The sequence below is a fragment of the Elephas maximus genome, chromosome 5, assembly GCF_024166365.1.
Source record: "Elephas maximus indicus isolate mEleMax1 chromosome 5, mEleMax1 primary haplotype, whole genome shotgun sequence".
Lineage (NCBI taxonomy): Eukaryota > Metazoa > Chordata > Mammalia > Proboscidea > Elephantidae > Elephas > Elephas maximus.
In genome coordinates, this window is record NC_064823.1 from 91,447,535 (window position 1) to 91,463,121 (window position 15,587).

The 15,587-nt window shown below is 38.6% G+C and overlaps 1 protein-coding gene across 1 annotated transcript in view; it reads left to right on the forward strand.

The window, feature by feature from the left end:
- The first annotated feature begins 10,061 nt into the window (after positions 1-10,061).
- Positions 10,062-15,587, forward strand: part of LOC126077134 (transmembrane protease serine 11A-like) — a 55,470-nt gene continuing 49,944 nt past the window's right edge. The window contains exon 1 of the mRNA XM_049886166.1: positions 10,062-10,140. Within this exon, the coding sequence (XP_049742123.1) occupies positions 10,062-10,140 (79 nt within the window). The remainder of the gene's footprint in view (positions 10,141-15,587) is intronic.

Below are 15,587 nucleotides of genomic sequence, written 5' to 3' on the forward strand. Positions count from 1 at the left end.
TATCTTTATTCCAGCTTAGGGAAGTCAGGAAAGGATTTTTCCCCTGACTGTTAATTGCTGTTTTTCCCAGACCAGAAGAATGGATTAGAAAAAAGAAAAAAAACCTCCAGGCACTTCACTCACTGGCCCAGGGAATCCAAATGTTAATGAAGCCGGCTGGGGCAGGGAAGGGAGGGATCAGATAGACAGGAGAGAGTAGTGCGGTAAGATGGACAAAATTACTTATCTTATTTGGTGAAGACCATTTTATCTGAGATTCCAGAGTTGTGTGTAGCCTCTGTGCATTGGCTGGGTCCCTGCCAAGGTTGCCCCAGGGAGTTAGGGCTGTGTTGTGTGCTTGCCCAATCATGGGAAGCCACTATCAGCCATACCACACTTAGTTCAAAGCCCAGCTCTGAGGTCTCCTTGCTGGGATGCTGTGCTCCAGGCTCTGAAACCAGTTGCTGCTTCCTTTTGGTTTCTCATTCCCCTGTCAGCTGCATTGGTATGCAGCCTGCGTGCACTGGCTGGGTTCCTGCCGAGTTTGCCCCCAGGGGGTTAGGGCTGCATCCGGTGCTTGCCCTGTCTCAGGAAGCCACTATTAGTTGTGCCGCGCTTAGTCCAAAGCCCAGCTCCAAGGTCTCCTGGCTGGGACGCTGTGCTCCAGGCTCTGAAACAAGTTGTTGCTTCTCCACAGTTTCTCATTCCCCTGTCAGGCATGTGGGTATGTAGCTGGTGTCCACTGGCTAGGTCCCTCCCAAGATTGCCCCAGTGGGTTAGGGCTGTGTCCTGTGCTTACCTTGTCTCAGGAAGCCACGATCATCCCCACCACTCTGGCTCCAAGGAACCACAAGGACTCAGGACTGGGGTGTGGCACGCAAGGCTCCAAAACTGGACACTGGTTCAGCATGCGGCTTCTCACTCCCCTGTCACTAGGTCAACTCTTTAGTTCTGTGTTTGATGGTCAGGGTTTGTAGATTTTCATGTATGTAATCCATTCATTTGTTTTTTTTTTTTTTTTTTTTTGAGTCTTTGTTGCAAGGGAGTTCAGTGGAAGCTTCTTCCTTGTCAGCCATCTTGGTCCTGCCTCTAAAGAGAGAATTTTAAAAGCAGCTCTGGATAAACAAGAAGTCACCTACAAAGAAGGGTCAATACGAATAAGCTCGAACTACTCGGCAGAAACCATGCAGGGAAGAAGACAATGAGATGACTTATATAAAGCATTGAAGCAAAAAAATTGCCAGCCGTGAAATATATATCCAGAAAAACTGTCTCTCAAATATAAAGGTGAAATTAGGACATTTCCAGATAACCAGAAGTTTAGGGAATTCATAAAGACCAAACCAAAACTACAAGAAATACTAAAGGGAGTTCTTTGGTTAGAAGATCAATAATATCAGGTATCAACCCAAGACTAGAACACTGGACAGAACAATCAGATGTCAACCGAGACAGGGAAATCACAAAAATAAATCAAGATAATAAAATGCTCACAACAGGGAAACAGCAATGTCATTATGTAAAAGAAGACAACATTAAAACAATAAAAAGGAACTAAGAAATGTAGTCCTAGATCTTTCATATGGAGACGAAGACAAGGCAATACAAAGAAAAAAAGTTAGGTTTAAACTTAGAAAAATAGGAGTAAATATTCAGGTAACCACAAAGGAGACTAACTGTCCTATTTATCAAAATAAAATACAAGAAGAAATGAGAGAATAAGCAGAAACAAAATCAACAACAATGAATACGAGGAAAAGACAATATATAAAGATAAACTACCCAGCCCAAAAAATTCAGTAGGGAAAAGAAACTGTCAACAACACACAAAAAAGACATCAAAATGATACCACTAAACTCATACCCAGTCCCAGTGCCATACCTATCTATACTTATGCTGAATATAAATGGACTAAATGCACCAATAAAGAGACAGAGAGTGGCAGAATGGATTAAAAAACACAATCCATCTATATGCTGCCAACAAGAGACATACGTTAGACATAGAGACACAAACAAACTAAAACTCAAAGGATGGAAAAAAATATATCGAGCAAACAACAATCAAAAAAGAGCAGGAGTGGCAGTATTAATTTCCAACAAAATAGACTTTAAACTTAAATCCACCATAAAGGATAAAGAAGGACACTAGCATAATGATTAAAGGGACAATTTACCAGGAAGATACAACCATATTAAATATTTATGCATCCAATGACAGGGCTGCAAGATACATAAAACAAACTCCAACAGCATTGAAAAGTGAGATAGACAGCTCCACAACTATAGTAGGAGACTTCAACATACCACTTTCAGTGAAGGACAGGACATCCAGAAAGAAGCTCAGTAAAGACACAGAAAATCTAAAGGCCACAATCAACCAACTTTACCTCATAGACATAAACAGAACAGTCCACCAAACAGCAGCCAAGTATACTTTCTTTTCCAACACACATAGAACATTCTCTAGAACAGACCACATATTAGGACATAAAGCAAGCCTCAGCAGAACCCAAAACATCAAAATATTACAAAGCATCTTTTCTGACCATAAGGCCATGAAAGCAGAAATCAACAACAGAAAAAGCAGGGAAAAGAAATCAAACACTTGGAAATTGAAAAATACCCCACTTAAAAATGACTGGGTCATAGAAGACATTAGAATGGAATAAAGAAATTCATAGAATTCGGTGAGAATGAAAACACTTCCTATCAGAACCTTTGGGACACAGTGAAAGCAGCGCTCAGAGGTTAATTTACATCAATAAACACACACATCCAAAAAGAAGAAAGGGCCAAAAGCAAAGAATTATCCCTACAACTTGAACAAATAGAAAGAGAGCAACAAAAGAAACGCTCAGACACCAGAAGAAAGCAAATAATAAAAATTAGAGCAGAATTAAATGAAATAGAAAGCAGAAAAAAAAAATTGAAAGAGTTAACAAGACCAAAAGCTGGTTCTTTGAAAAAAATTAACAAAGCTCATAAACCATTAGCCAAACTGACAAAAGAAAAACAAGTGAGGAAACAAATAACCCGAATAAGAAATGAGATGAGTGATGTTACAACAGACCCAACTGAAATAAAAACAGTCATATCAGGTTACTACAAAAAGTTGTACTCTAACAAATTTGAAAACCCAGGAGAAATGGATGAATTCCTAGAAACACCCTACCTACCTAAACTAACACGAACAGAGGTAGAACAACTAAACAGCCCCATAACAAAAGAAGATATTGAAAAGGTAGTCAAAAAACTCTCCCCCCCTCAAAAAAAAGAAAGCCCTGGCCCAGAAGGTTTCACTGGAAAGCTCTACAAAACTTTCAGAGAAAGGTTAACACCACTACTAATAAAGGTATTTCAGAGCACAGAAAAGGAAGGAGTACTCCCAAACTCATTCTATGAAGCCAGCATATTCCTGATACCAAAGCCAGGTAAATACTCCACAAAAAAAGAAAATTACAGACCTGTATCCCTCATGAACTTAGATGCAAAAATCCTCAACAAACTTCTAGCCAACAGAATTCAACAACATATCAAAAAAATAATCCACCGTGACCAAGTGGGATTCATAACAGGTATGCAGGGATGGTTCAAAATTAGAAAAACAATTAATGTCATCCATCATATAAATAAAACAAAAGACAAGAATCACATGATCTTATCAATTGATGCAGAAAAGGCATTTGACAAAGTCCAACATGATAAAAGCTCTCAGCAAAATAGGAATAGAAGGAAAATTCCTCAACATAATAAAGGGCATTTATACAAAGCCAACAGCCAACATCACCCTAAATGGAGAGAGCCTGAAAACATTCCCATGGACATCGGGAACCAGACGAGGATGCCCTTTATCACCACACTTATTCAGCATTGTGCTGGAAGTCCTAGCCAGAGCAATTAGGCTAGATAAAGAAATAAAGGGCATCCAGATTGGCAAGGAAGAAGGAAAAGTATCTCTATTTGCAGATGACATGATCTTATAGACAGAAAACCCTAAGGAAGCCTCCAGAAAACTACTGAAACTAATAGAAAAATTCAGCAGAGTATCAGGATACAAGATAAACATACAAAAATTAGTTGGATTCCTCTACACCAACAAAAAGAACATCGAAGAGGAAATCACCAAATCAATGCCATTTACAGTAGCCCCCAAGAAGATAAAATACTTAGGAATAAATCTTACCAGCGATGTAAAAGACCTATACAGAAGAAAACTACAAGACACTACTGCAAGAAACTAAAAGAGACCTACATAAGTGGAAAAATATACCTTGCTCATGGATAGGAAGACTTAACATTTTAAAAATGTCTATTCTATTAAAAGCGATCTATAGATACAACACAATTGCAATCTGAATTCCAAAGACATTTTGTAATGAGATGGAGAAACAAATCACCAACTTCATATGGGAGGGAAAGAGGACCCGGATAAGTAAAGCATTACTGAAAAAGAAGAACAAAGTGGGAGGCCTCACTCTACCTGATTTTAGAACCTACTATACTGCCACTTGGTGACGTAGTGGTTAAGTGCTATGGCTGCTAACCAAAAGGCTGGCAGTTCGAATCTGCCAGGCGCTCCTTGGAAACTCTATGGGGCAGTTCTACTCCATCCTATAGGGTCGCTATGAGTCGGAATCGACTTGACGGCAGTGGGTTTGGTTTTTGGTTTTTATACTGCCACGGTAGTCCAAACAGCCTGGTACTGGTACAACAACAGACACATAGACCAATGGAATACAATTGAGAATCCGGACATAAATCCATCCACATATAAGCAGGTGATATTTGACAAAGTCCCAAAGTCAGTTAAATGGGAAAAGGCAGTCTTTTTAACAAATGGTGCTGGCATAACTGGATATCCATCTGCAAAAAAATGAAACAAGATCCATACCTCACACCATGCACAAAAACTAACTCAAAATGGACCAAAGTCCGAAACACAAAATCTAAAATAAAAAAAAGATCATGGAAGAAAGAATAGGGACAACACAAGGAGCCCTAATACATGGCATAAACAGTATACAAAACATTACGATGAAGAAGGGAAACCAGATAACTGGGAGCTCCTACAAATCATACACCTATGCTCATCCACTGACTTCACCAAAAGAGTAAAAAGATTACCTACAGAGTGGGAAAAAGTTTTTAGCTATGGCATTTCCAATCAGCATCTGATCTCCAAAACCTACATGATACTCTAAAAACTCTACAACAAAATGACAAATAACCCATTTAAAAAATCGGCAAAGGATATGAACAGGCACTTCACTATAGAAGACATTCAGGTAGCTAACAGATACATGAGGAAATGCTCACGATCGTTAGCCATTGGAGAAATGCAAATCAAAACTACGATGAGATTCCATCTCACTCCAATAAGGCTGGCATTAACCCAAAAAACACAAAATAATAAATGCCGGAGAGGATGTGGAGAGAATGGAACATTTCTACACTGCTGGTGCAAATAGTAAAATGGTACAACCACCTTGGAAATTGATTTGGCGCTTCCTTAAAAACACTAGAAATAGAATTACCATATGATCCAGCAATCCCACTCCTTGGAATATATCCTACAGAAATAAGAGCCTTTACACGAACAGATATATGCATACCCATGTTCATTGCAGCACTGTTTACAGTAGCAAAAAAATAGAAGCAACCAAGGTGCCCATCAATGGATGAATGGATAAATAAATTATGGTATATTCCCACAGTGGAATACTAAGCATCAATAAAGAACAATGATGAATCCGTGAAACATTTCATAACATGGGGGAATCTGGAAGGCATTATGCTGAATGAAATCAGTTAGTTGCAAAAGGACAAATATTGTATAAGACCACTATTACAAGAACTGGAGAAATAGTTTAAACAGAGAAGAAAATACTCTTTGATGGTTATGAGAGGGGGGAGGGAGGGAGAGGGGTTTTCACTAATTACATAGTAGATAAGAATTATTTTAGGTGAAGGGAAAGACAACACAATATAGGCGAGGTCAGCACAACTGGACTAAACTAAAACCAAAGAAGTTTCCTGAGTAAACTGAATGCTTCAAAGGCCAGTGTAGCAGGGGCAGGGGTTTGGGGACTACGGTTTCAGGGGACATCTAAGTCAATTGGCATAATAAAATCTATTAAGAAAACATTCCGCATCCCACATTGTAGAGTGGCGTTTCGGGTCTTAAATGCTAGCAAGCGGCCATCTAAGATGCATCAATGGGTCTCAACTCACCTGGAGCAAAGGAGAATAAAGAACACCAAAGACACAGGTTAATTATGAATCCAAGAGACAAAAAGGACCACATAAACCAGAAACTACATCTGTCTGAAACCAGAAGAGCTAGATGGTGCCCGGCTACAACTGATGACTGCCCTGACAGGGAACACAACAGAGAACCCCTGAGGGAGCAGGAGAGCAGTAGGATGCACATCTCAAGTTCTCGTAAAAAGACCAGAGTTAATGGCCTGACTGAGACTAGAAGGACCCCAGAAGTCATGGTCCCTAGACTTTCTGTTAGCCCAAGACAGCAACCATTCCCAAAGGCAACTCTTCAGACAGGGATTGGTCTGGACTATTTATAGGATAGAAAATGATACTGGTGAAGAGTGAGCTTCTTGGATCAAGTAGACACATGAGACTATGTGCGCATCTCCCGTCTGGTGGGGAGATGAGAGGGTAGAGGGGTCAGAAGCTGGCCAAATGGACACAAAAATAGAGAGTAGAGTGAAGGAGTGTGCTGTTTTATTAGGGGGAGAGCAATTAGGAGTATATAGCAAGGCATATAAATATTTTTGTATGAGAGACTGACTTGATTTGTAAATTTGCACTTAAAGCACAAGAAAAATTAAAAAAAAAAAGTGGTTGCAGTAGTGTATCAACAAGGAATTGCCAGAAGTTCAAGTGAAATTCAGAAGAGGACATGGAATGAGGGTTATCATTGCTGATGTCAGATGGATCTTGGCTGAAAACGAAGAATATCAGAAAAATGTTTACCTGTGTTTTATCGAGTATGCAAAGGCATTTGACCCTGTGGATCATGACAAATTATGGATAAGACTCAAAGAATGAGAATTCCAGAACACTAGAATTGTGCTTATGAGGATCCTGTACATAGACCAAGAGGCAGTCGTTTGAATAGAACAAGGTAATATTGCATGGTTTAAATTCAGCAAAGGTATGTGTCATGGATTGAATTGTGTTCCTCAAAAATATGTGTATCCATTATGCTAGGCCATGATTCCCAGTATTGTGTGGCTGTCTACCATTTTGCCATCTGATGTGATTTCCCTATGTGTTGTAAATCCTATCACTATCATGTAATGAGATGGATTAGCAGCAGTTACATTGATGAGATCTACAAGATTAAATACTGTCTTAAGCCAATCTATTTTGAGATATAAAAGAGAGAAGCGAGCAGAAAGACATGGGGACCTCATACCATCAAGAAAGCAGCATTGGGAGTAGAGCGTGTCAGTTGGACCCAGAGTTCCTGTGCAGAGAATCTTTTAGTCCAGGGGAAGTCTGGTGACAAAGACCTCCCTTCAGAGCCAACAGAGAGAGACAAAGCCTAATCCTGGAGCTGATGTCCTGAACTTGGACATGTAATCTACTAGTCTGAGAGAACAAATTTCTCTTTGTTAAAGCCATTCACTAGTGGTATTTCTGTTATAGCAGCATTAGATAATCAAGACAGTGTGCATCAGGGTTGTATTCTTTCACCATACTTATTCAATCTGTATGCTGAACAAATAATCCAAGTAGCTGGACTATATGAAGAAAAATGCAGTATCAGGATTGGAAGAAAGCTCATTCACAACCATTGATAAGCTGATGAGGCAACCTTGCTTGTAGGAAGTGAAGAGGACTTGAAGCCCTTACTGATAACGATCAAAGACTACAGCCTTCAGTATGAATTGCACTTCAACATAAAGAAAACAAAAATCCTCACAACTGGATGAATGAACAACATCATGATAAATGGAGAAAACACTGAAGTTATCAAGGATTTCATTTTACTTGGCTCCACAATCAACGCCCATGGAAGCAGCAGTCAAGAAATCAAAAGATGCATTGCATCTGGCAAATCTGCTGCAAAAGACCTCTGTGAAGTGCTGAAAAGCAAATATGTGACTTTGAGGAGTAAAGTGTGCCTGACCCAAGCCATAGAGTTTTCAGTCCCCTCATTTGCATGCAAAAGCTAGACAATGAATAATAAAGACCAAAGCAGAATTGACTTCTTTGAATTACGGTGTTGGCAAAGAATATTAAATATACCATGGACTTCCAGAAAACGAACAAATCTGTCTTGGATGAATTACAACCAGAGTATTCCTTAGAAGCAAGGATGGCAAGACTATGTCTCACATACTTTGGACATGTTATCAAGAGGGATCAGTCCCTGGAGGACATCATGCTTGATAAAGTAGAGGCTCAGCAAAAAAGAGGAAGACCCTCAAGGAGATGGGCTGACACAGTGGTTGCAACAATGGGCTCAAGCATAGCAACGATTGTGAGGATGGCACAGGACTGGGCAATATTTTGTTCTGTTGTACATAGGGTCGCTATGAGTCAGAACCTGCTCAACAGCACTCAACAGCAACAACAACCAGAGTGGCAAGTTGCAAGGAAGGGGCACTGCAATGAACTAGAACACCTGGGTCTTTCTAAGTTACTTGACTCCTAACAAATCAGCTACCGTATCTCTCTCAGCCTCTGTTATACCATATGTAAGGTTGATATAACACCTGCCTGACTTCCATGGATTTATAAAATTCCTACTTTGTATCAAGCACCTTTTTAGGTCCTGTTCCAAGGATAAAAGTTGCAGCAAGACTAGACTAGTCAAGCCCACTGAGGAGCTCACAGTTAACTGTGGGCAAATATATATGCAAGCAAATACTTGATGTAATGTGATTAGCACTATTATTGATGACAAGGTACTAGAAAAAACCCAAAATTATTACTTTATTTCTCCAGAATTGTGGAAATTTCCACTATCTCTGATGTACTACAATATAAAGTACACAGCATTACTTTTGAAATATTCTTACCAAATTAATTGAACCAAAATCTAATCAAGACTTTAGATCTAAACCCCAGCTTACAGGAAATGCAGGAGCCAGAAGAACAATTTAAATGAAACCACAGGTAAGCATTCAGACAAAACCTGATGATGGGTCATTCTAAAGAGCAACTAGTTTGATCTTGTCAACAAGCCATTGTCTTTAAGAATAAAAAGAAAGCAGATTCTTTTAGATTACAAGAAATTTAAAAGCTGTAACCAAATGTACTGCATGGTCCTTCATTATATCCTGGTTTGTACAAACCCGCAGTAAATACAATGGGGATAATTGAAGAAATTTGAAGGATGACTGGGTATTAGAAGATATTAGAGAAATATTGTTAATATTGGGAAGAGTGTTAATGATATTGTGGTTAAGTGATTCATAATGATTTGGCAAAAAGTCATGCTTTTCACATTAAAATGTATCAGCAAAAAACTAGATGAAGCAAGTATGGCAAATGTTAACAATTGGTAAAAACTATGTAAGAATATATGGGTGTTCAGTTATACTATTCTTTCTAATTTTCTGTGAGTCTGAAATTTTCATAATAGCCAACAAGCAATAAAAGAGAAAAAGTAAACGAGACAATATATTTAAAAATCACTTTGCAAACTCTAAAAGGGTAGAAAGATGAAAGAGATGCTGAGGTGTGGGAGAATTGGAGGAGAGGTCCTCCTTAAAGTATATGTGCTACTTTGGACCAATCACACTACTAAGAGGAATCAGGCCTGGCCACGTCAGAGTCCACCAAGTGCCTGTACAAATAGAGACCAGGAGCAAGATTACGGACTACCAAATCCAAATCTTTTTTAACATCTTCTATTAGGCAAAAATGATCTTGATCATAATTATAGAGAAATGTCTTCTTGCTGGGAAAGGTAGACTAAAGTAACTTGTGTGTATCCTAAGAGATACAAACAGTCTGTAACCATTACGATGTGAGACTAACTAGTAGATTTCCTTTTTTGCAGAGCGGTAGGATTTGGCGCTCGAAGCAGTGATTTGAAGCCATGGATGATTGCCCTTTTCCTTGTGTTATCACTGATGGTGGTGGCAGTGACCATTGGTCTTCTGGTTCACTTCTTAGCCTTTGGTAGGTAAAATGAAGGATTTCAGTCAGTTCGATTTTATTTTTCTTCAAAGCCTCATTCGCATATATGTAAACACGATTTAATAAAAAATACTTGTGTTTCTACCTGTAAATGTTCATATTCAGAATTTTTTTTCATTTATTCAGTTACTCAGTCACATAGTTATTAAATGCCTACTACCTGGTGGGCACTTTTCTGGCTACTGTTGATACATCATTAAACAAAGCAGACAAATCTATCTCCATGGACCTCACAGTCCATTTTTCTTTTGAGAATCTACACAAAAGATCAAAAATAGCAATTGTGTGAAATTTACTAGTAATCACTAAAAAAATTCCAAATTATATATTCCAGTAAAAAGTGATGATAAATTAGTTATTAAATTAGTTATTAAAATTTTACTCATGGCCATCCTTTTTTGTCCACCAACATTTCTTTGGCAAGAAAAAGTTACTTGTTTAATAATGAATGTCAAAATTATGGATAAGCTATAAGTATGACATACCACTATTATTTATTTTTAGAGAAAAATTATACCCTCTCCAACAAAATACTGAGAGATTACATTCTATGCCTATTGTTGTTGCTGTTGTAAGGTGCCATCCAGTCAATTCCAACTCAAAGCTATGGATAAGAGAATGAAACACTGCCCGGTCCTGTGCCATCCTCACAATCATTGTTATGCTTGAGCCTATTGTTGCATCCACTGTGTCAGTCCATCTTGTTCAGGGTCTTCCTCTTTTTTATTGGCCCTCTACTTTAAGAAGCATGATGGCCTTCTCCCAGGGATTGATCCCTCCTGATGACATGTCCAAAGTATGTGAGATGTAGTCTCGCATCCTTGCTTCTACGGAGTATTCTGGTTGTACTCTTCCAAGACAGATTTGTTGGTTCTTTTGGCAGTCCGTGGTATATTCAATATTCTTCGCCAACACCACAATTCAAAGGCTTCAATTCTTCTTTGGTCTACCTTATTCGTCGTCCAGCTTTCACATGCATGTGAGGCAATTGAAAATACCACAGCTTAGATCAGGCGCACATTAGTTTTCAAGGTGATTTCTTTGCTTTTCAACACTTTAAAGAGTGTTGCAAAAGATTTGCCCGATGAAATGCATCTTTAGATTTCTTGACTGCTGCTTCCATGGGTGGATCCAAGCAAAATGAAATCCTTGACAACTTCAATCTTTTTTTGTTTATCGTGATGTTGCTTATTGGTCCTGTTGTGAGGATTTTTTTTTGTTTGTTTTCTTTATGTTGGTGTGTAATCCATACCGAAGGCTGTGGTCTTTGATCTTCGTCAGTAAGTGCTTCAAGTCTTCTTCACTTTCAGGAAGCAATGTTGTGTCATCTGCATACCGCAGGTTATTAATAAGTCTTCCTCCAATCCTGATGCCCCGTTCTTCATTTAATACAGTTTCTCAGATTATTTGTTCAGCATACAGATTCAGTTAGTATGATGAAAGATACAACCCTGACGTAAACCTTCCCTGACTTTAAACCAATCAGTATCCCCTTGTTGTGTTCGAACAACTGCCTCTGGATCTATGTACAGGATCCTCATAAGCACAATTAAGTGTTCTGGAATTCCCATTCTTTGCAGTGTTATCCATAATTTGTCATGATCCACACAGTCGAATGCCTTTGCATAGTCAATAAAACACAGGGAAACATCTTTCTGGTATTCTCTGCTTTCAGCCAGGATCCATCTAACATTAGCAGTGATATCCCTGGTTCCATATCCACTTCTGAATCCAGTTCGAATTTCTGGCTGTTTCCTGTTGATATACTGCTACAGCTGCTTTTGAATGATCTTCAGCAAAACTTTGTGTGTAATACTAACTTCTGCTTTCGATTGGATCACCTTTTTTGGGAATACACATAAATACTAGTCTCTTCCAGTCTGTTGGCCAGGTAGCTGTCTTCCAAATTTCTTGGCATAGACAATTGAGCACTACCAGTGCTGCACCTGTTTATTGAAACATTTTGCTTGGTATTTTGTCAATTTCTGGAACCTTTTTTTTTGCCAATGCCTTTGGCGCAGTTTGGACTTCTTACTTCAGTACCAGCAGTTTCTGATCATATGCTACCTCCTGAAATGGTTGAACATTGACCAATTCTTTTTGGTATAGTGACTCTGTATATTTCATTTATCTTCTTTTAGTGCTTCCTGCATCATTTAATATTTTCCCCATAATCCTTCAATACAGCTACTCTAAGCTTGAATTTTAAGTTCAGTTCTTTCAGCTTGAGAAATGGCTATTGTGTTCTTCCCATTTGGTTTTCTACCTACAGGTCTTTACACTTGTCATTATAATACTTTACTTTCTCTTCTCAAGCTGCCCTTTGAAATCTTCTGTTCAGCTCTTTTACTTCATCACTTCATCCTTCCATTTTAGCAATTCGACGTTCAAGAGCAAATTTCAGAGTCTGTTCTGTCATTTTGGTCTTTTTTTTCTTTCCTGTCTTTTTAATGACCTTTTGCTTTCTTCGTGTATGATGTTCTTGATGTCATTCCACAACTCCCCTGGTCTTTAGTCATTACTGTTCAACCCATCAAATCTGTTCTTGAGATCATCTCTGAATTCAGGTGGGATATGCTCCAGTTCATCCTTTGGCTCTAGTGGACTTGTTCTAATTTTCAACTTGAACTTGCATATGAGCAATTGATCATCTGTTCCACAATTGGCCCTGGCCTTGTTCCAACTGATGATATTGAGCTTTTCCTTTGTCTCTTTCCACAAATGTAGTTGAGTTGATTCCTGTGTATTCCATCTGGCTAGGTCCACGTATATAGTCACTGTTTATGTTGGAGAAAAAAGGTATTTGCAATGAAGAAGTCGTTGGTCTTGCAAAATTCTATCATGCAATCTCTGGCATGGTTTCTATCACCAAGGCTATGTCTTCCAACCATCAATCATTCTTCTTTGTCTCCAACTTTCACATTCCAATCACCAGTAATTATCAATGCATCCTGATTGCAGGTTTAATCAATTTCAGACTGCAGAAGTTGGTAAAAAATCTTCAATTTCTTCATCTTTGGCCTTAATGATTGGTGTGTAAATTTGAATAATAGCTGTACTAACTGGTCTTCCTTGTAGGTGTGTGAATATTATCTTATAAATCACAGCATTGTACTTTAGATCTTGAAAAGTTCTTTTCGATAATGAATGCAACGCCATTCCTCTTTAAGTTGTTGTTCCTGGCATAGTACATCATATGATTGCCTGATTCAAAAGGGTCATTACTAGTCCATCTCAGCTCACTAATACCTAGGATATGTGTTCCATTTCATTTTTTTGACGATTTTCCATTTTCCTAGATTCATACTTGGTACATTCCCTGTTCCCATTATTAATGGATGTTTGCAGCTCTTTCTTCTCATTTTGAGTCATGCCATATCAGCAAATGGAGGTCCCAAAAGCTTGACTCCATCCATGTCATTAAGGTTGACTCACTTTGAGAAGGCATCTCTTCCCCAGTCATCTTTTGAGTGCCTTCCAACCTGAGGGACTCACCTTCCGGCACTATATCAGACAATGTTCTGCTGCTATTCATGAGATTTTCACTGGCTAATTCTTTTCAGAAATAAACCACCAGGCCCTTCTTTCTGGTCTATAGTCTATTGCCTGTAATCCTACAAAAAATACATTTCACGGTTCTCTCATTATATATTGCATCTGTCTGCACAGAGTGCAAATCCTTTATTATTTTTTACAAATCCCAACAATGTCACTCCCACATGGATATATGTGATAAAACCACAAGCTCAGGCTGGATAACTTGAATGGTCTAATCCACTGTCAACCTCCACAGACTTGATAGGGGAATGAAGAGTCTATTAGAACTTTAAAAGTCTTAAGGACATAGTCCTAGGCCTCGTATGACAATCCCGTATGTAGTTTCTTTACACCAATGGCAAAAGATTCTCAGGTCAGTTAATTTGATTGTACAAAAGTCCCTTTACTATGAGTGTGAGTTTTGATAACAGTATAGCAGATACTGTTATGATAGATAATGTTAAAGTAGTTAGGTAAGTGATCAGGGAGACCAAAAAGACATTATAGTGTTCAGAGATGTCTAGCTTAGGGAATACATCATCCTGCGAGCCCTCTGTCTTTCCTAGGTTCATGGCCAGAAAATCCATTGTGACCTCCCTAAGAAGAGAATTTGTTTCATGTCTGCTCCATGCTGTATCGTTAATTCTTCGTAGCTTCCTTGCCCTCTCTGGCCCTCACTTTTAAAATGGTCAAGTTCCTTGGTAGTCTCCACTGCTGTCTATTGTCTTTTTGTTTTGTTCATTTGTTTGTTTGTTTTTAATTGTGCTTTCGGTGAAAGATAACAGCACAAGTTAATTTCTTGTTCAAAAGTTTACACATATCTTGTTTTGTGACATTAGTTGAAATCCCCGCAATGTGACAGCACACTCCCTCTTTCCGCCCTGGTTCCTTGTGTCCATTTGACCAGTTCCTGTTCCTTCTCGCCTTCTCATCCTGCTTTTGGACAGGAGCTGACCATTTATATCTGATTGAACTAAGAAGCACATTCCTCACGTGTATTATTTTTTATTTTATGGTCCTATCTAATCTTTGTCTGAAGAGTGGGATTAGGGAATGGTTTCAGTTCTGGGTTATCAATGCATCCGGGGGCCAAGGTTTCAGGGGTTCCTTCAGTCTCTGTCAGACCATTAAGACTGGCCTTTTTTAAGTGAATTTGAGTTTTATTCTACATCTTCTGCTCTGTTCGGGACTCTCTGTTGTGTTCCCTGTCAGGGTGGTCATTGGGTGTAGTCAAGCACAATCTAGTTCTTCTGGTCTCAAGCGAGTGGAATCTCTTGTTCATTTGGTCCTTTACTGCTCTCTATTTTCTTACCTTTCCTGATAGCAAAGCAGAGATTTGATTAACTTACACCTATTAAACCCTGTTCTCATCTCCAAACACAGCCAGCTTTTTTCCAAGTCTTTTCTTTCTTCATCTTTCTTAGTGTGCCTGGCTCTCCTATTACAAATCCAAATTTACTAGTCCATTCATTTATGTCTACTTCTAGTAGACTATAAGGTGGCATACATTTCACATTAGGAAGAGTCAATGCAGAAATTAAGTGTCCAGGCTCTAGACACTTACCTGGGTTAAAGTTTGAGTAGGTTGCTTATTGGTTGTACACCATAGAGCAAGTGACTTATTTCCTTTGTACATCACTTTCCTCAACTGTGAAATGGAGATAATGCCAACTTTAGAGAACTGGTGTGAGGATCAAATGAGTTAATACATGTCAAATGCTCAGAACAATGCTTGGCACTCACATCAGATACTATTATTAACATAAAACATTAATTATTGATTTCATTTTAATTTCTATGAAACTCAATTAAAAAAATCCCAGTAATATATTTAAGACTTTCTAATTAGCCCCATTATACTGGGACCTTAGACTTTGAAATCTATGACCAAA